This window comes from Trachurus japonicus, chromosome 24 (assembly GCF_045865225.1).
Source record: "Trachurus japonicus isolate A0001 chromosome 24, Traja_1.0".
Lineage (NCBI taxonomy): Eukaryota > Metazoa > Chordata > Actinopteri > Carangiformes > Carangidae > Trachurus > Trachurus japonicus.
The window spans coordinates 15,150,547-15,172,393 of record NC_140930.1 but is presented as its reverse complement, the minus strand read 5'-3'; the positions used below and the strand labels follow the sequence as shown (position 1 = coordinate 15,172,393).

Sequence of the window (21,847 nt, the reverse complement as noted above, 5' to 3'; positions counted from 1 at the left end):
TTTTTCTGTTTTTGATCCATGATTCATCTTCTAATCTTTCCTCAATGTACCTGTTAGCTTCTACTCTGGAAAAACTAAAGTGGAGTTGCAAAGCATCCATTTTGTCTGCACCAAAATGGCTCTCTACACCATAGTGCTCACAATATGTATATCTGTAACATTTACACAGAGCAGAACAAAACTTATGAAGATGTGTCTTCCAATAGGAAAACAAAAATCTGTAGCTTTCGAACTATCCATGTGTTTATGTTAGTTAGTTGTTAGTGGATAGATACACATATAGTACGTGGCTAAGTGTAAATGTCAGTGTAATAGATTTTTTTCAGAAGTGATTGTTAGTGGCATTGCTGCCTAAGTGGTTATCCTGGAGCGACATGGTGGTACAGTGGCTCTGGGTTTGATCCCCAGCCCTTGGGCCTTTATGGGTGGGGTTTCCATGTTTTCCATGGGTTCTCTCTCTGGGTGCTTCAACTTCCTCTCACAGTCCAAAAACATGCACAATAGGTTGTTTGGTGACTCTGAATTACCTATAGATGTGAATGTAAATGTGTATTAGCCCCAGTGATAGACCAGGTTGTAGCCCCCCCCCCCCTCGCCCTGCATGGGTCAGCTGGGATTGGCTCCAGCGATGCGAACCTGCACAGACGAGCCAATGGGCGGATTTGTTGTCCTGAGTAAGAACATAATTTTGTCAGGAAAAAGCACGAGTCATTTCAAGTATAAGAACAAACAACTAAACAATCTTTGTTGTCAGGAAAAGAACCACTTGGCATCAGAAAAGCTCCAGCCCCATATACTTAAAAAGATGAAAAAGAAAAACCTTGTTATTCAGAGTGTTCCTCGTCTCTTCGCCCAGCCCTTCTCTCATGAACCTGTTCACCCCTCTCCTCTCGCTGCCTTCCCTCTCTTTTTTGCACATCATCCATTTTTCATCAGCCCTGGTCCTGATGCAGCACTAAACTGCATCACTGCATCACAGTGGAGGATGTGTGAGGTCATGTATGTGTGTGTGTGTGTGTGTGGGCATGTGGGGGTGGGGTGTGTGTGTGTGTGTTTTATAACGGTGTGTCTTTGGTGCTGGTTGGAGTCGGATCATTTGAAGGACAAACAGTGAATCATAGCCGACTCATGCGTTGCACTGTAGTGGCTCCAATCTCCACAGCTGAGGTGTCAGATTTAATGTGCGGACCAAATACATGTCTCGTAAATAACAGAGCTCATCCAGTCGCAGTGAGAAACCGGGTGCTGCTGAAAGGTGACTCAGCACTGCTGGAAGGTGACTCGGCATATGAACTCAAGCTCTGCACCTCAGTTCAACATTCAGGGGTTTTACTTGAATATTTCCTTTTCATGCTGTAACTCCAACACACACACACACACACACACACACACACACACACACACACACACACACACACACACACACACAGACACACACACACACACACAGGAAAGATATTTTACATTTCCTCCATCAGAGACCTACTGATGGTGGTTACAATGGAGATTAAGACATACAAAAACAATGTAATTTATGTGACATTATAATAGCCGACATGAAATAAAAAAAAATGATGCCATCCTCAAGACAGGCTGTCATGGAACACTTTCTCCTCTTGTGCAGGAGAATAACAAAATATCTGAAACTTAGGGAGAGAAACTAAGAAAACAAAGGACAGAAATAACAACGTTATACTTGATTTATTTGATAAATACTACATGATTCTCTCTGCACAACTGTCCTGTGAAATTTCCATCATACATGGCTAATTTCCATGGTTTTCATACAGAACGTTTCTGCTAAACATTCACCAATAATTCACTTTACTTTATCTACATGAAAATGAAGGTCTGCTTCATGATTTAATAGTTACGTTCGGACACTCTTGTGATTAAATGATAAGAAAGTCAACACTGACTTGAACCACAGGATGTATCTTGGTCTCTCTGTATAAACATATTTTTTATGAGGCAGCATTTCCATCAGGAACATTTATTATGGTGCTAAATCTTCTGATCAGAAATGTTACAGCTGTTCCAACTTTTTTACATAATTCAATGTCTCTGTGTTTCTGTTAATTAAAGTCTAGAACAAATAAACAACTGGAGATTCAAAAACTGAATCCAAACTCACTCACCACTCCCTGCGTAGTCCACTAGACAGGGACTTCACTGATTTGTAGTGTTGTCAGAATGAGTGAGGATGATTATTCCCTATAGAGGACTCAGGAAAAACAGTATACAAGCAGTGGTCATTAAGATTTCAGATACAACCATGATTCCTGACTCATCCAGCACAGTTGTGATGGTGTTTCTGCAAAAGAAATCAAATGTTGTTTGTTCCATTTAGCACTTCACATCAAATCACACCAATCTTTATTTATAAAGCACTTTTCATACAGATTTGCAGCACAAAATGCTTCAGATAGTTAAAAGCAATGCCCTCCCCCCACCACCACCACCACCCAACACACACATACCCACTCATGCCCACACACACACACACACAGTAGCACAAACATGTGGCTGAGCGCGGAGGAACCAAATGCTAAATGATGAATAATCGGTAATTCTTCATTATGCATTTAAGTTTGGCGTCAAGGCTCCGACCTCATCACTCCCTGAGAATAGGATTTCATTAAAGTATATGGGAGTGATGAGAAATAGGATAGAGCTGTGTAATGCTGCCATCTTAAATAGACCGCCAAATTGGTAGGGTGTGTATGATTGCATGAGATATGTCATGTGACATCGGCTGCCTGAACTATAGTTCGCAGGCTTTGCTTAATTTCTGGCACCTGGAAGGAGGTGTTTAACTTTTTGTTTCTTTTTTTTTTTTAACTTTGTTTACTTCCTTCAGGAAAACTGAAAAGCCTTGTTTCCTGTGGAATGTAAATCTTTTTTGAGTACTAACCCTTACCTTTTACAATTTAAGATAATTTACTGCAGACATTTCAACAAAAAACAAAACAAAAATGAGGGTGTTTTGAACATCTCATGTGGCAGTGTACTCCTTCTGTATCTTTGTGTATCTGCCTCCAAATGTTATGTCACATTATGATTGCGAAACACTTCACAACATGCCCCTGCCACGTTTGACATAATCGTGTCGCCGCAACGTGTAAGCGCTTTCGTCACAACCCATACAGTACACGTCCACGTGTTTGGACTCTTTAAGTAGTGTCTTATGATGCCCACCGCTGTCTCAGGATAATTAGAAACATACAGCAAAGTCAATAAGGTGGTCACTGCTCACTCATTTTCGCTGAATGGAAATGTTGTTTTAAATGGCAAACAACTGCTCACTGCTTATACAGTGTATACTCACTGTCTGTGAATTTCCCTAATATTTCTAAGTTAACAGGACACTATTTCTTAATAATAATGCACATTTATGATAATATCTAACTCATATTCCAAGCTGTAGCAGAGATTTGTGCATGATTGAGGCAAGAATCCACCATGACTTGACATGTGCTTGTTTGTGATGAGGCCATTCACGTTCTTTTAGACTAGATAATCACATTAGCAGGCTAAAACCCATACTGTTCCTGCTCTGTTAAGCAGACCAATGAAAGTAATGAGACTTTTTTTTTTTTAAAGCTGATTTCTTTCACATGTCCTATTTAACTTGGTTAAAATTAAATGGCTCCCAGCAACATGTGAGAAACCCCTCTTTAAAAAGACATGACTAGGAACAAGATGCTGGCACAACTCTAAAGATCTGCAGGAAACACAAAACTTCCCCTACGAACAGCAGATAGGGGCTTATATAATTTGAGGTTCCATCAAACTGAAGATGAATTGGCCGAGATTTACCTCAACTGTCCTAACGTGTGCAAACACGCTACAGCTGTACATGTTTTAAATGCACATTATGGCCAGAAATATTCTCCTTTAACTCCTGTGGCAACGGTTCCTGGGCAACTATTGATCCACATCCTTTTCCTGCTATATTTGGCAGAAGATGTGAAGGCTGGCCATTAAACATGTATTATGTCGTGACCATGGCTTCTTTACCCGCCCAGAGTCGAATGCTTTTGAAGTGGAAGAGCTTGAAACCTCCGTCCCATGTCACATGGTGAAAGACATCATGTTTTATCTTTACTTGCAGAGGATAAAAGTCACACTGAGGGCAAACAAGGACACTAATGAGTTTATGTCATATCCCATTTGCTTTGATATCCCTACTTGCACACTAAGAGCATTCATATGAGGTGACAAAGGATTTGCAAGTATTTTTATGTTGTGTCATCTGGCAACCATGTTGAATTAGTGATTTTTTTATAGACTTTACCAGGAGTGGGGTTCGAACCCACGTGGACACATGTCCATTGGATCTTAAGTCCAACGCCTTAACCACTCGGCCATCCTGGTGTGTGTTTCTGCCTCGTCAACCAGCAAAATATCAGCATGGTCACAAACATGACTCCACTTTGCAATCGACTGCTCACACTTTTCCCCCACATGGTGATAATGATGTCAATGTTGTGTTTTGATCTTGTTCCCATTGCTCCAATCAGACAAAACAAAACAAAACAATTTTTAGTTGAATAAAGCTAGAAGACACATTTCTTTATTAATATACCCACGTATGTAAAAAGTATCACACTATATTGCAATTATACAATAAGGGCAAGAGATAAAGTATGATTATATTTGAACAGTTGAAGACAATGTAAAAGACAGCTTCAAATAGTCACACTAAGGTAAGATTTCCAACTGGTACAACACTTTCAGGAATGTATGCAACATAACAAAGTCTTTGTCATATGTGCTGATAGAAAATAAATGTTGTTTTGGGAGAAAGGTGCAGACTTTGGCTATAAGGATCTGCTGCTCAGTGACGCACACTCTCCAAAACTATGCAATGCTGTGTTTGTATAGCTTCGAGTTTAAGTGACACATTTAACCTTGAATGTGCCAAAACTTAGATCAAATGTGCAGACATTAGTGGGGTAATAATCTATGAGTAATTTGAGGCCTAAAGCCATAAAAAACAAAGTCTGGTTTAAGAGTCTCACTAATTAAAACCATGTTTATAGTGTCTGAATGCGTTCCAGCCCCCTCTCCTCCCTCCCCATCCCCGCCAGTCATCTTCTTTTCTCACATATGACTCTGGAGCTCAGATGCTTATTGAGGCTCAGAGATATTTAGAGATTCATGACAGGCGGGGTCAGCAATGGGGGTGGATTTGTTATTTCAGCCCAGTTCGAGAGTCGGCCCCCTGGGGGTCAAACACTGGCCAGCGTGGCCTGATTATGATCGTGTCCTGTGGGGTCTTTCCTGCAACAAGGCTGTTGTTGTTGTTTGGCTCCGTTTGCTGTTCAAGTGTAGCAGCCGCACAGATGAAGGGATCGGGGGGTGATGAAAAACAGACAAATTGTGGGAGGTATAGAGACTCGGGGTGAAAGGGTCAGAGATGCACTGATGTAGGTAGAGGAGGACGAGACTGTTTCATCTGTTGTCCCAGAGTGACAGGTGTGAGGACGCCGCAGCTTCAGGGTCGTTAGGTCTTTGTAGTTTGCATTTCAACCTTTCATAAACCAGCCACTCCTCTGGCACACACACACATAGAAGCGCAAACACTCACACAAATTCAAGTCTTGGCTGCTTAGACTATTTCAACCTTTTGGTTTGGTTTTATCCAACTCAGTGTCCCTCAGGTTCTCTTCTCACATTGTGTATTTGAACACAGCTGAAATCAAATACTGACCAATGTGGTCTCCAGTGCTGAGAGGTTGTGGACCACACATCATGGACTACCACTGATTTTTTAGTTTGGTATGTTTGTTTGTTTTGTTGCCAAAAAAAATCTCATTATTTTACAAAGACATGATCTAGAGCCCACAAATTTGTGAAGAAAATAAGCAAGGAAGTCTTGAAAGAAATATAATGCTTCCTGGATTCATTTTCAAAGCAAAGTAGCAACACTCACTCTCTCCTCTCTTCAAATACATTTTTTTAAGCTTGATTATGACAATTTCAAGGTTTAAACAACTAAAGTCAAAGTCAAAGTCAAAGTCAGCCTCAGGTGACGGGAAAAAGATCTTGTTTACTGAAAAAGTCAACAGTGACACAAGAGACCTACTTTTCCAGAGTCCTAGGTGTGGCGTGAAACGTAGCACCAAACATAAACATGAAGTGATCATAATCCATAGGGGAATTATGGTATCCCAAAACATATTAGCCTAAACCATTATATGTGTATAAATGTAATTCACGTGGCTTCTCCAGGCAAAAGGTCAAATCTCAAGTCTCTGAGAGCCGCTGATTGACATGAAACAGCAACTTGAACGTTTGCTTTAAAAGCCGGGTCAGAGGAGCTCTTACATAACCGACACCGATTTCTCTCAGTGCATAAATATTCAAAGTCTGTGGTCATCCAGGAGCTGCTGACGCCGTTTCATTCATTTTTCATTGCTCGAGGATTTAAGGTCAAAGTTGAACATGAATGTCGGTGTTTACTTTGAGCTACGAGTCCAGTCCTTGAAAAGAGCAAAGTCTAGTGACGCACCATCCAACCTTTTCTCCATCAATCCACATAGCAGTAGTTAACGGCATGACCCCCGTTCTGTCTTTCCCCCAGATACAGTATATACATCACATTTATAATGCTACTTATTTATAATTTATACCCAGGCGTTGTGGCACTCTCCCCAATCATGCCTCTCTTCTACATGCTGATTAATGCTCTTCATGATATCCCCATAATTTGTCGATTTGTCTTAATTTGTCGATGTCTCCTTAATTTGTCTATAATTAGGTCCAAATCTGAAGTCTTGTCTCCACTGCTCTGATTCCATCCTGATATTATAAGGGCCTTTAAGATGGCCAAGCCTATTTTTAAATCATCATATTACTGAGTCTGAGCAATCGCAGTCTGAATAGTTCAGTTATTATAAGTTTTTATTTAACACAAGACTCAATGTGACTTTCATCCATTAGAGATAAACTAATAGAAAAGCTGGCAGCCACACCTTTGGACCGACACACAGACAGATTGTCAGTGGTCAGATTGTGTCTGAATGTTTGCCAGCGGGATTTATTGTAACCTACCTCTTCCTGAAAGCTGCCATAAATAAATGACACAGTTAGTCCTTCTCTGTGTGTAGAGCAGAGGCAGACAAGATGGCTGGAGTGAAACTGAGTGAATAATTGAATGCATTAACTATCTGGATATGACTTTATATTGACACACACACACATGCATTCACACACAATATGCACACAGGAGCACAGGTAGCCTCAGTCTGAGCACCTGAGCAGAGTTAATGACTTGTGGAAACAGTGAGAGTGTTCTTCGGGGGTCTTGTCCGACTTTGATCTGTGGTATGTACTGAATGTGGGGGTCAGGGATAATAGATTGGGGGCTGGCAGGGGTGAGGAGACATGAAGGGAGAGGGAGACAGATATGACGGTGATGGTCACACAGAGCCCTGAAACCTCCCGTCAGACCCAGGGGGAAATTTTTTTTATTGGCAAATACCTATCGCTGCAAGTTGAGTGTTTTTTTTTTTTTTTTTTTTTTCAGGGGGCTTATATATCAGAGATATTAATCACGCAGACTTGGAGAGACTGTGCAAATGTTCTCATCCAGCTGTCAGCAAGAAAACAAACATGTTTCCCAAAATGTCGAACTTTTCCCTAATCTGACAGCAATCTTTTTTCTTTGTTTTCTTTGCTTTTTCTCTACATTTTTTCCCTCCTGACCGACCTCTTGCTGCTGCTCCTTACAAAAAATCAGCATATTTTGTTGTAACGATACAGAAGAGCTATGTAAATGTAATGCTCAGTTTCTCTAAATGAATCAAAATTGCAATACATACATATACTGTATGTGCAATACCCAAATTGCAGGAACTGCAATACCAGCAAAACAAAAATCACATCAATTCAAATGATAATGTAAAGCAAAAAATGACCATTTACACTGAAATCGCAATGGCAACATCTGCCTTTATTATGACAATATGAGTTTTTGTTTTGCATATTGTGCAGCACTATGAAAATCCACCATCAGTTATAGTTGGAGGATCTTCTCCTCCTCTCCTCCTCATCTTCTCCCTCCTCCTCTGTTTCTCTTCTTCTCTTTGCTCCTCTCCTGTCGCCTCATCTCTGCTTTCAGCTCCTCTCACTCCACCTTTTTTATCTTCCCGTTCCCAATCCTCCCAGCCATTCCCCACCCCCACCCACCCACCTCTCCGACGGCGTCTTCTTCCTTTCGTCTTCTCTGAGACTGTCCACACCTCAGAGGTCAGAGGCTGTCGGGTTAACTGGCACAAGAGAGTGAGAGAAGGAAAAAAAACCCACGACCCCACAGACAGTCTTAAAGCCTGTTATCTCCTACTGCGAGTTTGCACAAGGTTAAATGGTTGGGATTTTTTTTTCTCTGGGGTGGGGGGACAGATAACTTTTTCTCCTTGTGCATATTTTCCAGCAGCACCTCACTGAGCGCTTGTCAACAAACTGGCGATAAACTGACCACGTTGGCCAGATGCAGTCAGTTTATGACGGCTGTTCTCGTTTCATCGCCGCTGTGTTATGATTGACGTTTATAGCCAGTGTTGCGTTGAGCTGGAAAATATTAGCATGTGCTGCCTGTCTCTCATATGTGCGTATTTCCACAGATTTATTCAATCAGCTCTTCAGCTGCATGAAGCGTGTATGTCAGAATGAGACCTTTTAATCAATCACAGCAATCAATAAATCAAAGCAAATTAAAGCTTCTTTAGAAGAAAGTGAAGTCAGATGAAGACCTTTTGTGCATGTGAGCTCCCAAATCAATTTCACCCCTTATTTTAGGCTCCTTTGAACTAGTCCTGCTCCCTTTTTGATACCATTATTAAGAGCAGGCCAGATTTAAATAAAGGTCACCAATCCTCTTTTTGACTTCTTAGTCTGGCTTCTTCTCTCAGGCCGCTGTGAGACGACAGGTCTGGGTCTGAGATGCGACTGGCCAGCTGTGTCACCCTCTTCTTTTCCATTAAAACCCCCCTCCTGCAGCATTCTGTGTTTGGTTTAAAGCATATAAATCCTCCTCCGCTGGCCTTTGTGGAGTGATTTAGGAGACAGCGGGTCGTCTCTCCTCGGGAGCCACTGAGTTAAAGAGGTGCAGCCAAGAAGTAAATGAGAGAGGCAGATAAGAGGAGAACAAGAATCAGAGATAAATTGGGGATGAAAGCGAAAGCAGAAATGTAAAGGGATGGAAAAGGGTCACAGGGAAATCTTTTACTGATCCTGAAATTGTTGGTCACTGTAATTATGAGTAATCTGATTGGAAATACTTTTATATTTATCATCTTAGAGCCTTTGTTTTTAGGTCATATAAGATGTGCCAAAGAAGATTTCACACAATGTTTGATCGCCTGAAGGTTTGAACACACCTACCAGAGTTTTCCGATCAATAAATATTGTTTCTGGCCAGAACATGTGGTGTGTTGATGAGCTGAAGGTTCAGCTCGGTGTCATGGACAACAGCTTAGTGTGGACCAGCGCTGCTGCAGCACAGCTCTTAACCTCTGTCTTTCTGCACAATTTAAAAAATAAAAAAAATCAAGTGAAATGCTCATGGGGCGATTCAACTGGGTAATGTGAGACCTGTGATGACATATTTACTTTAGGATGAAGAGGAGTTCATTGATTTTGCCTTTATTCAGATATTGGAGATGACAGGCAGCGAGGGGCCACGAATCGGATTTAAATCCATGGCTGCTGCAATTAGGACCAGGTCAACCACCAGGGTGCCCCTAGTCTGTCTTCCTCATATTGTCAGATAATCCTATGAAAAGATCAAAACCGTATAGTGCAGTGTAGGGAGACTTTCCATTGGCAGATGATAAAATTAATTATAAGATGCACTTGTGAATATTTTCTGCCAGTGTATGTGTGATATGTGATTCAAGTAGCAGGACAGATTTTGTCTCTCAAAACACTTCATGATCTACGTCAGGTTTTACCGACACAAACAATGCCTTCTCAGTAACTTCACACAAAGGATCTCACTTCTATTTTTGCAGGATTTGTGAAAAGAAGGAAAAAAATCTTTATATCACTTCCCTTGCACTTTAATGCAGACAGCAGCAGGGATTTATGATTTCACGGTGTTTTGGTCCAGCTTCACCTGTCTGCCTCTCACTGTTCCTGCCTGTTTAAACGATTTGTTTCGTAGTTGGATGAAACAAACTGTTGCAGTTCTTTCTCTTATCTGAAGTCTGTTCTTCTGCCTAATGGATGAGTATATGCACTTAAGTGAAAGAAGCTGCAGAGGAGGAGGAGTGTGGGGGATAAAAATCGTTATTTGTGAGTATTAAGCCTTTCGTGATAAATGGAGATCCGATGGAGAACAAATGAACAGAGCAGGAAGAGGCCGGAGGTGTTTACTGATACTTAATGTAGTCTGTAAAATTAGCAACATAAAGTGCTTCTCAGGTCCATGAGCATACACCAGGATACATCCATCCATTATCCAAACCGCTTCTCCTTATAGGGTCATGGGCGTGAGGAGTGAGGTGGGGGGTGGGTTGCATGTCACAGGGACAAACAACCAAGTCACGCTCCCATTCAGAACTATGGGCACTTATAGAATCGCCACTTTAATGAGCATGTTTTTGGCCTGTGGGACGAAGAACTCGGTTGAAACCCACATAAGCACAAGGAGAATATTACATTTCATTACTTCTATTCATAAATAGAAATAAATACGGCATCTTAAATGTTTTCCAACGAGCTCAAATCACATTATATTTTATTATGTTCATTCCAGAAGACAAAACGCTCTCCTGCCCTTTCTTTGCCCCAGCTGTTGTTTTGTTACAGCAGTTGTTTTGTTCTTTTGTGCACTTTTTTTTTTCTTTCTTTTTGCAACAGGTCTATGTCTGTCTTTGGGTCTTTGTGGCAGACCATGTTGACCAGGCAGACATCAAAAAATGCACAACTGGCAGTGTAACTTCGACATATTCCGTGAGAGGAATTCAAAGCAGCTCAGACGTCGCAGTACCAGCGTCAATTTTTAGGTCAGTTCAGTTTCAGTTCACCGAAATGATAAACTGAAACTGGAATTCTTATAATTCCTCCACCTCCTCCCTCACCTCATACTCTCAGTCATTTCTGTATGGGAGGGATATGAGATCCTTCCTCGCTTGATTATATGAGAGGTGCTTTACGCAAATATCGATGACTGTGTTGAAGTAAGGTCAAAAGTTTAAACTTCAAATTCTTCCGTAAGAGATAGATCCAATATAACCTTCAGTTTTATCCAAACCTTATCGAGCCAGGAAAGCGTAAGCATCTCTTTCAAGGGTGCCAAGAATGTTAACAACATAAAAAAGATGAAAATTATATTTCACATGGTAAGGATGTAACGCAAATGCAATAAAAGCACGGATAAAAATGCCAGCATGACAAACAATCTAAAGACAGTGGGAGAGCAGAGTGAAACTGACTGCAGTAAAGAATCGCCTCAAAATGTACATTCATTATTATTTTATCTGCAGTTGGAGACAAAATCATGGCGTCACTCTGTTGCACGCTTCCCTAAGAAATGTTATTTATTCAGCCCTGGAACAACAAAATGATATTCAATATTTATGTCCACATTTCGCAACCCTGTCACTGTATGACGATATTGATAGTGGATGAGCCTCCAAAACCCTAAAGCATTTAATGGCAGCTATTTTTCATGTCTCATTTTGTCTCAAAAGACTTCCTTCACAGAAATAAATGTATAGCACAGATGTAAAATATAGTTGCATAGCAAGTAAAACATGGGTTTGGTTTGGTTAGAGTGAATTCAACACAACAATACTGATATAAAATATCATATAGGCATAAATTAAGTGCAGGTTTGTGATGGGAAACAGTAATAGTAATACTTCCTGCATTGCTCTCAGGCGCAAGTCTTGGGGACCTCGGGCTGGACACACTGGCCCAACCCCGGGTCACTTCCTGTCAGTCCAAATTCTGCAGTGGGAATATAGCAGCAGCTTTTTTTGACACCCATGAGGAGGAGTGGCATTTTGACGGGGGTCAGAGGGGATGGCCTATGAAGTAACTTGGGGACAGAGGGTGAACATTTTTTTGGAGAGGGGAGTGGGATGGGCTGAGGGCAGAGTCAGGTGTTGGTGGGGGGTGGGGTAGGGGGTGGTATGAGGAATTTTGTTGAAGAGAGGGCAAGGAATGCTGGGAATGCCAGTCATGAGGTAGTCCGAGGGAAGGCGGGGTCACTGCAGGTCTGGAGGTCAGCGTTGGGCTCGGCTCGCACATCTGATCAGAGGTCCTAGTTGCTTTAAAAGGACAAAAGTGAAGTGTGAAGACCCCACATGTTCATGAAGAATCTGACCCCCGGGACATTTAAAAAAAAAAAAAAATTCATTATTTCAGGGTGTTCGGATGGAGGAGCTGCACAATCTGCACTGATTTAGATTTGCATGTTTCCACTCAACTATTGTGTTCCTGGGTGGATCGAGCCTTTTAGACAGAAGGGCACCACGAGCACTTAAGGAACCATAATGCACATGACCTCACTGTGAGCTTCTCCATGTCTCTATGAGCCTCACAGGGCGGGAGCACTTGGCTTCCAGTGAACAAGAATAAAAAGCATGGTTGTATTGTGTTTTTTCTTTTTTTTTTTTTTTGCTGTAAATGTGTTCTGAGACGTCTGATTACATCTACAGCCAATCACAGTCACTCGCAGCAGAAGCCGCCTCATCACTAAAAGAAGCCAACACAATCAAAATCTGATATTTTGTTCGGCCAACAAACAAGTGATTCAAGTTCATAGTCCTGCCTAATTACTGATCCAGGGGAGGACGGGGTTGCAGTATTGACAGAGAGCAACAGTGTGTTTTAGATCTGTGTGTGTGTGTGTGGACGTTCCACATAATGCAGCCAAATGGCCAAACATTGAATCACTTGTTGCTTTTTACAACTTGCTAACGACGTAAATGTAACTGACAGTACTACTTATAAATGACTATTGTTGACTATGAAACATTCGCTGACTTAAATAAATAAATTAAACAGCTGATAAAAAGTAGTCATCAATAGAAAACCAAATGATCATTAGTAACAACCCTAAATGTTGTACCTTTCAACTCAGGGATTGTTGGACACAGAGTCACAGGTGGACAGAGTCCAGTCAGATTAAACTCACATCTTCTGCTTCAGCTTGATTATTCTTACATTTCTAAGCATTTTAATTAAATCTTCTGTCTCTTTTGTTTGGATGCAATAACACACACTCCTCCCCTCTCTGCAGAGGTCTTTGTTGTATCTCTCCCAAACAGTTACAGCACCATGTAGGACAGCTCTGCTCCTCCCTCCATCCGCTCTCCCAACCTGCTCTCACTTTCTTTTTCGCATCTTTTACCAAATCTCTCTCCGATCTGTCCCCAGCAGAGTGCCCTCTCTGTGGTGTCATTTTACAGGTCTATCCTGAAGGATTTCAGGCTGCTGGGAATGGAGCCTGACTTGTCCATTAGTTAGATTAGCAGCTCTGTGGGGAGGCTCTGGTTCCCTCTCCCCTGGCCGGGACAGACAAAAGCTCTGGCCGGCCTTCTTTTGTAAGACTGTCAGTCGGAGATGGTTGCTGCCAAAAAAAAAAAGCTCTGTCAGGACTCAGATCCTCTGACAAGGTGCTGTGAGCCAGGTTGAATCTTTTAAACTTGTTAACACACTTGTAGTTTGCCTATAATGAAAAATGACAGTAATTGACCCCTTTCCCATTGCCACTCGACTCCAGTCGAGTTTGCCCCTCTGTATGGACCGAGGACACAATGAGGGATGTCATAAAACACACATACAGACACAGGGGAGGGAGACCGACTGTGTAAACTGATAAAACTGACCAGTCACATCTCATCCCCGGGTTGATGCTCCTGAAAAAGGGTTGGAGCAGTGAGAGTGAGAGAAGCTTTGATCAACGATTGCTTGTTTTTGAAACTTATTTGGAGGCTGTGCTCACTCTTTCATCCCAGAGTCCAGTGTAGCTGTAGTGTTTCTGGTTCAACAGCACCAGACATGTGGCAGTTCTGTCTTCACTGTCTGTGCTTTAAAGACATTAAAGCAGGAATAAGGGTGAATATTTGGGTGTTTACTCGGGTGTTGTGTTTATATCAATGCTGATTGGATCCAGAGCAGCTATTTGACCTGGGTATGAACGCCAGTTAAACCCTTTTCCACTGCCGACAAACGACAGATATCAGCGGGTCAGAGGGTTTATTGACCAAAGTCTGATTAATATGGTACATGTTGGTCATCCATTGTATAAAAAATCCCCTAATACTCTCTTTTCACTGTGATGTTGGCTCTTGTACAGACTTGATTGGCTGACCACCATTAGTAACTCGCGCATTGAACAAAATCAGCTGACTGAACAACGTTGTCATTTTAATGAGTTGTTGTGAATGTGACCTGAGGTGAATCTGCCCATTTTTGGTTCTTGTTTTGGTGTTTTTGTCTTGCCCTGGCTGATAATTAAACTATTTATGGCTTTAGAAAGCAGTGGCAGCATGAACGCCATTTAAGGCTCTAACAGCCTCTTGTAGGCCGATCATAAAACATGACGGGCTGGTTGTGTTTGCTGGTTGGCATTATTTTTAAAAGCATTAGACAGGGTATGAGTGGTGACAAAGACCTTCTTATCTGAGTTTCTTCTTGGAAAGAAAGTGAAAACTTTGTTTCCCAACATGTTGAGCTTCTCGTGGATTCAGATAATTTAAAAAAAGCTGTTGACTCACTTTCTTCTTTTTTCCTTTTTCTCTTTCAGTCTTTGCAGAAAAATGGCCAGATCTCCAGCATGACCAGCCTGAACGGACACTCGGAGGACAACACCCTGGCAGACGGTGTGTGTGAACATATGTGTGTGTGTGTATGTGTGTCTGTATTGTGTGTTTATTTACACAGCATGACTGTGGGTGCTGTTCCTGTGGTCTTTGTGGTTAAGTAGTGGCAATGTTTGTGTGTGTTTGTGTCTGGGATTTTGTACTGTTTCTCCATCGGTGGCAGAAGGTAAGCTTGTTTGTGTGGGGTCAGTTTTCAGTGTGTGTGTGTGTGTGTGTATTTCAGTGTGTGCAAATTCTTGTCTGCAGATGTCTTCATGGCTCTGCGAGATCTACTTGATCCTAAACTAATCCCTCTGTCAACAGACAGGGGACACCTACATGAGCTTTTCACATAGGAGCCACACACACACACACACACACACACACACACACACACACACACACACACACCCAACATACTCTTTCTCCCTGTTTCCCTCATTATTACTTAGCTCATCAGGTGAGAGCATGGAAATGTTAACTCACACAGTACAGCACGCGCAATTGAAGCTTTGAAGCTCACATCTTTGACATGTCACTTTGTCTCACTGTTTATTGGACGACTCAAAATCTTGCTTTTTAAAGTGGAAACATTTGAAAAGGGCCGAGGTGGAAGAAGTCCTCATGCAGGACACAAGGGCAGTTTATAAACCAGTAATCTTAGGTACTCATCACTTCCCAGTAATAAACTGGATAACATTTATGTGCACAGACCTGCTGTGTCCATCTCATATCTCCAAAGCGGCGTTTGTTTATTTTCATTGTCATTTCATCGTGTCTCCCTCAGTCTGGGAGGGCTGCAGGGGCGTGTACTCCCTCCCCAAATATTTAGCAGGCCGTGACCCAGGCCTCGCACAGAGCAACCTGCGCACATCATAATATGTTATAGCCCAGGGGAAGGAGTAACCCAATACTACTTAAAACACTGAAATATGTCACATAAATAACCTGTTTAATAAGATATTTAATGAAGTGATTCAGTCCGTTTGTGGAGTAAGCCGATACCCTCCTAAGAGTATATGAGTCGATGTAGCATGTAGAATATAAGGGGGTTATTTGGTTGTTGAAGCAGTTACATTTGTGGAAATGAACTGTAAGTTAATTAGTAACATAGAAAAATGGAAACAAACAGAAGCCGCATATTTTCACTGGCAGGAATGCTTAGATCTTATTCACTTAAGCAAACACGACCAGAAGCTGCAGACCACTCGCTTTCATGTACACAAAACCAACTCACTATGCTTCATTCTCTGTGTCAGAGACTGTGTGACAGTTTTCAGACCGAGAACGACATGTAACACTGTTTCTGTTGCATTTTCTGACTTGGATTTAAATTTCACAGAATAGTTTTTGAAAAGGGCAAGGAAAGAAGTGATGATACTCTTTTTATACTCAACCTAATAGAAGTATTTGACACTTAAGTTCACACTCTTCCCCTCAACTCAGAAACATGTGTTTTTCCTTCTGAGAGCATAATGAAATAGCATGTGATCAGAGCTAAAACTGACTCGACCCTACTTGATCTGCTCTGAATGCAAAATAAAGTGGATCCATGAAATGTGAACTGACTGATCAATCAACCGACCAGCTGACCGAACCTGGCACTCTCACTAGCTTGAATAAAAACAGGCGACAAATAAACCGAAAACAAGTGAAGTTGTGAAAGAGCTTCAAGGCTACAGATTGGAGGAGAGGAGGGGGAGTGAAAAGAAGAGAGATGCAGAGGGTCAAGAGAGAGGGGGAGAGAGAAGATAGAGGTTTCACATCCCAGCGCTGCTCGAGCTCTTGTGCAGCCTGATAAAGGCAGCAGAGCATTGTGGGAGACAGGAAGAGAAGAGGAGTCTCTGATAACAACATAAAACAACAAAAGACGAGCGGCAGATCAAAAGACTGACACACGTGCAAACACACAGTTATAATCTGCCGCGACCAGGTTTGCCAGAAGTGTTTTCAGTTAAAGGACCAGGCCCCAAACACACACACAAATACACAAACACACACACACACAGCAGCAACTCAGAACAATATCTCACCTCTGCTCCCATTCTTCATAACTGAATCCTAATTTTGGACTATCGGACTCTGTATGGCCCTTTAAGTGGGAACACCTCTGTTTTACGTAATGTATCTGATACAGACATATATGTATAGGCTATATTTCAGTAAAAATATTTGACTCTATCATCTGTCATTGGAAGTTTAATTTAATCACTGATAGTATTTGTCTAAAGTGGTACAAAAGCACGAGGAAGGTGTGGACTTACATTTTCCAGTGTGTCCGTCAGTAGTCGATCCCTATTGCGAACACAAACAGTGAGTCTGCTGGTTCACTCAAGGTGACTGTGCCCTGCTAAGGGGATGTGGAAACATTCGTAATTTGGTTATTGAGAAATCCTGAAAATGCAGAGCAGGAAACATGTGGTCGCTGCCTCTTTTTCTTCCTGTGCAGAGGCTTAGGGACCTCTTCTCAGTTTTTTAACAGAAAACATACCATAGATGTCAATTGATTGGCCGAAACTGCGATTGAACATCATTTTTTAAGTCTGTGTTAACCTTCGCTGGGTGCCAGATTGGTTGAGAAAGAACAGGCAGGAGGCCTGAGGCTCGGGGAGTTTACAGCAGGTTATTTGAGAGAAGGGGACGGGATAAATATTACATGGAAATAGAGTTTTGTGGGGACCACTCAGAAATGTTGCTTTGCTGCAGAGAAGAGAGAGGCAAGAAAAGAGCCAGAGCCTGGAGGAGTAAAAATAGATAAGGATGAGGAGGGAGAAAGACATTAAGACACAGTCAGCCGTGAATGATGCAGCCACCTATTTCCAACTTGGATTAGACTGTGATCTCTCTAGTTCTTTTTTATCAGACTAAAACCTGTCTCTCCGACTAGATTTCATTATCTGTACAGCCAGTGAATAATGTATCATTGATCTTTTCACTCGTTTATCTCATTATTAACAACAACATTTGATGTGTGCTTTCTTTGGCTTCCATGTTGACGATCACATCAGCCTGTGTGTGTGTGTGTGTGTGTGTGTTTGGGTTGCTGGTTTTTCAAGGGTGTGGGCGTATGGGGGTGCAGTGGCAGCCCAAAGAATGACATCATAGCTGATGTAATCCACTGGCCAGAGAGTTGCCGCTCCCTCCCAGATGGCTTGCAGGCTGCGAAAGAGGACAGATGAAGTTTTCTGGATGGCTTCAGAGGGAGATTGTGCTGACTGTGTGAGTGTGTTGCAGTATGTGCGTATTCGTAGGAACGTCGGACGTCAGTCAGCGGTCAAACACATGCACATCTGTTTGTTTCACCCTATATGCACAGGACCATATGGGCGTGGTTCACCACATTAAATCAATTAATTAAGTTCCAACATTAAAGTTTGTACACAAACTGGTTTCAGCTACAATGAGCTGGTGTCAATCCAAAAGAGGAACATGCGCTTAGTGTGAGTGTTTGTAACTTTCCTTTAGTTTATGTTATTATAAACGAAAGCACTTTGTTTTTTTGGATAATGGTGCTAAAAACTATGGCAACTTTCACAGGACAATCATTATTATTTTTGACATCTTATAGACTAAACAATAGATTGAATCAGCGAAAAATAATGGCTACAAAGTGTTAATCGATAGTGAAAACAAACTGTAGTTAAAACACCCAGTTTTGCTGCTACGCACATGCAGCAGTCCAACTCTGTCAAAGAGTTAGGCAAAGTTTTCAAAAGCTGTTTGTCCCAGGTGTGTCATGAATCGTCAGGAATTATTACCTAGAGTCTCTTTTGTGCTACATTTTAATTTCTTCCTCTGGTTGCAGGTGTAAACTTTTACAGGGTGGATATATTGGACTTTGTGTGTACTGTAAGTGTGCGTGTGTGTGTGTGTATGTGTGGCCATGATTTCATTCCAGGATGGACTTACTCAGACTCGGCTCTGGGGACGTTCGTAGTCTTGTAGCCAAAATGTTCATCATGCCTGTGGAAGGGACCTCTCCCTTCACTTAAGCTCCGTCTGATCTCTGCCAATATGGATTCACGCTGTACAGTGATCATAACGCAATCCAGCTGCCACATCGCTCCTACTGGACTTTTGCCCATTTTCCTTGTACATTCTTGCTGACAATACTTATTATCGTTGATGATTCCTATTAAATGGTTCTGCATCTTTTTCTACTTTTACTTGAACTACAGGAATTCTTCTGAGTTTTGGTTTGCACTTTGTGCAGACACTGATCCATCAACCAGACATCAGAATGATTTCTCTCCCCTCGCTGAGATGAAGAGATCCCAGAGGAAAGTGTTAGAGAGGCAGACTTTTAGATTGGAGTGCTTAAAAGCCTCTAGATCCCTTACGATCCATCACTGTCCAGTCATTTGTTCAATTATTTTTTATGCAGTCATTTGTTATTTATTGGGCGCTTTAAGGATACACTTCAGGGCAAGAGGGAGTAGGAGAATCTATTAAAAATCTACAATTTGTCACCAGTTGTCTCTGAGCCGGTCAGAGAGGTGATCTGTCTGTCCATCACCAGTGTTACAGCTATTGAAATGAAGTTTAAGTTACTTCTGACAGTCCACACGACCAGCAACCTCCCCTCCTCTCCCAATGAGCCGATGGCAAGCTGATCAGAAATCTAATCTTTTAGCTGGTTGCTCCTGCCAATTGCCATCAGATGGTCTATTCGAAAACTCTGCTTTTAACAAACATCACAACCCTTAGAGCACATGAGAGAACAAAAACAGAATTTAGTTGAATATGAAATTTTTACTCAGAAAATCATCAGCCGTTAAATTGCAACAATTTAGTTTTCCGTCCTCTTAACAAAAGCTATTATTCATTCCGCATCAGCAGACACTGAGTGAAGGCAGCTTTCAACTGCAGATATTTCTGATGATTGTAAGCCCTAGTATTCCCTCTCCATCAGCTCCTGAGGGAAACATCTGGCTCTTTTTCAGCTAAAAGTTCAGCCATGTTCTCCAGCCAGTCGTGAACTTTGTCGACCATTTGTTGCTCAGCAGGAAGTGCAGGCTACATTGGTCTTTTTCTTTTTTTAAAACTGGGGAAATGCAGTGTTGGCCACTAGTGCTCTGTGGTTTCAACACTGAGTTACTGATTTAACTGTACTATGGATATTTTTAACATTTACTGACTGTAAATTGAAATATTTAAATCAAAGCAGCTTTAAAGGGCAATTCATAACATTTTTTGTAATGCCAAACCTGGTTCCTGCCAGGAGTGGCTGGTGGTTATTGTCAAGAACTTTAACTACTACCTCAGGGCTGATTGGAGGCTACAGCAAGTCGCTATTGGAAACTAACGAGACGGACAAGGGCGAGCTGGTCAGCATGCTAACTTAAGTAGGTGAAAATTATGCCATGGAGACAAGAATACAAGTTAACAATGGTCTTGCTTTCCAAGTCTGGAGACAACTCTTAGTGAGAAAGCGAATGAAGTTTGATGCTGAATTCACAACATTTCTTCTTGACTGGTGAGTAAAATGCTGTTAATGCTAACAGTGGCTAAGCAGTAGCAATGGCATAACTTACAAATAGGGCGGCCTCCTCCAGCAGTTTGTTACCTGTTGAGTTTGACCACTTTTGGCTTAGCAAGGGTTGCATCAACACAAATCAAATCCAAGCCATTTATCATAACGAAACTAAACAGCTCAGCAGTATGTAAACAATAGTCCTACAAGGGCAAAGATTACAGTAATAAGGTCAAACTCATGGTTGGCTCCCACCAGGGCCCTCAGACCCTGAGGATCCGCTTGTCTCTGCAGGTGCTCCTCTCTCATCTTTCCCGGCATCAGGGAACCTAATCTCCCTCCTCAACCCCTAACCTCCCCCAGGCACATGGAGGATTGAGAGAATGGACCAGGAATGTGACGGACCCCTCCTCCTACTCCTCCTTTAATAGTGTTATGGCCCCTTTTTTGCAATGCAGCATGTATCCATATACTATAATAAGTCATTTTTTACCCTGCAATTAATGATACAATCTTCTTTAAATAAGTGCCAAGAATGTGTCAGTGAGGTGAAGTTTTTCCGCTTGTGTCGTACGCAAGAATTAAATGTAATCTTCTTGATACTGGATATTTGATACTGTAGCGATGGGCCTTGCTCCACTTTGACTGAAGTTGCCGACATTTGTTTCAAGAAAAAGTCTTAAAAACAACTGAAATTGTTGTGGAAACAACTGGAATTATCTCACTCCGCTGGTGCTTTCAGGAAAAATTAGATTTAAACACCCAGTTGAGATGAAATGACTTGTTAAGATGAACAACTTTTTGAGTGAAGATTTAAGCACAAGTTACTGGATCTCTGCCAAATCCTAATGTTAAACAGAGCAGTGCATGAGACTGAGGTAAGGGAGATGGATAAGCAGCCAAGAGGAGCAATTGTGAGGAACATTTCCAGTTAAGTTCTCATGAAATACAGCTGGGTAAGGAGTGGGAAGCCTTTCTGTTGCCACACAGGGAGTGGAGATTTGAGATGTGTATTCTTTCATCAGCAACATATTTGGTTTTTAAAGGCTTCTCTCCACTCTTTGCTACAAAGCTTCAACACAGACTCAGCCTGAGTACACACAAGTATTTGGAAAACACACATCAACGATTTCATCCTTGTCAGCTCAGCGTGACTAGTTGATAGTTGACGAGCAAACAAGTCCTTTTCTCTTGGACTTTGTTATTTTTAAATGCCCCAGGAGTAGGTTTTTTTGGATCTCTGCTTCCCCACTTTTAAAATCCAGTCTGTACTGGACGACAAGATGATGCTAAACAACAACTGGAATGCCAAATTGCCGGTGGAAATATTTCAGGAATGCAGAGAAAAGTGAAGACAAGTATAACAGATGGCAAAGCCTGGCTAAACATATTCCTCTGGAAACTTTTGTTATTGCTCTTCACCCAAATTTAAAAGCACCCTTTTTGTTGTTGTGAGACACAGGACTTTAAATGAATAGTTAGGAGGACTATAAATAACAGAAACTCACATAGAGTATTTGATCTCAAAATTAAATCTAGGCAGTTGCGTTCA

General features: G+C 41.7%; 1 protein-coding gene and 1 non-coding gene across 2 annotated transcripts in view; one reads left to right on the top strand and one right to left on the bottom strand.

Moving 5' to 3' along the window:
- The window catches only part of akap12b (A kinase (PRKA) anchor protein 12b), a 44,396-nt gene that overhangs the window by 7,459 nt on the left and 15,090 nt on the right, over positions 1 to 21,847 (top strand). The window contains exon 2 of the mRNA XM_085771508.1: positions 14,768 to 14,843. Coding sequence (XP_085627634.1) covers positions 14,768 to 14,843 — 76 coding nt within the window. The remainder of the gene's footprint in view (positions 1 to 14,767; positions 14,844 to 21,847) is intronic.
- trnal-uaa (transfer RNA leucine (anticodon UAA)) lies at positions 4,295 to 4,377 on the bottom strand. Its single transcript has one exon. It is a non-coding gene; the product is annotated as a tRNA-Leu (tRNA).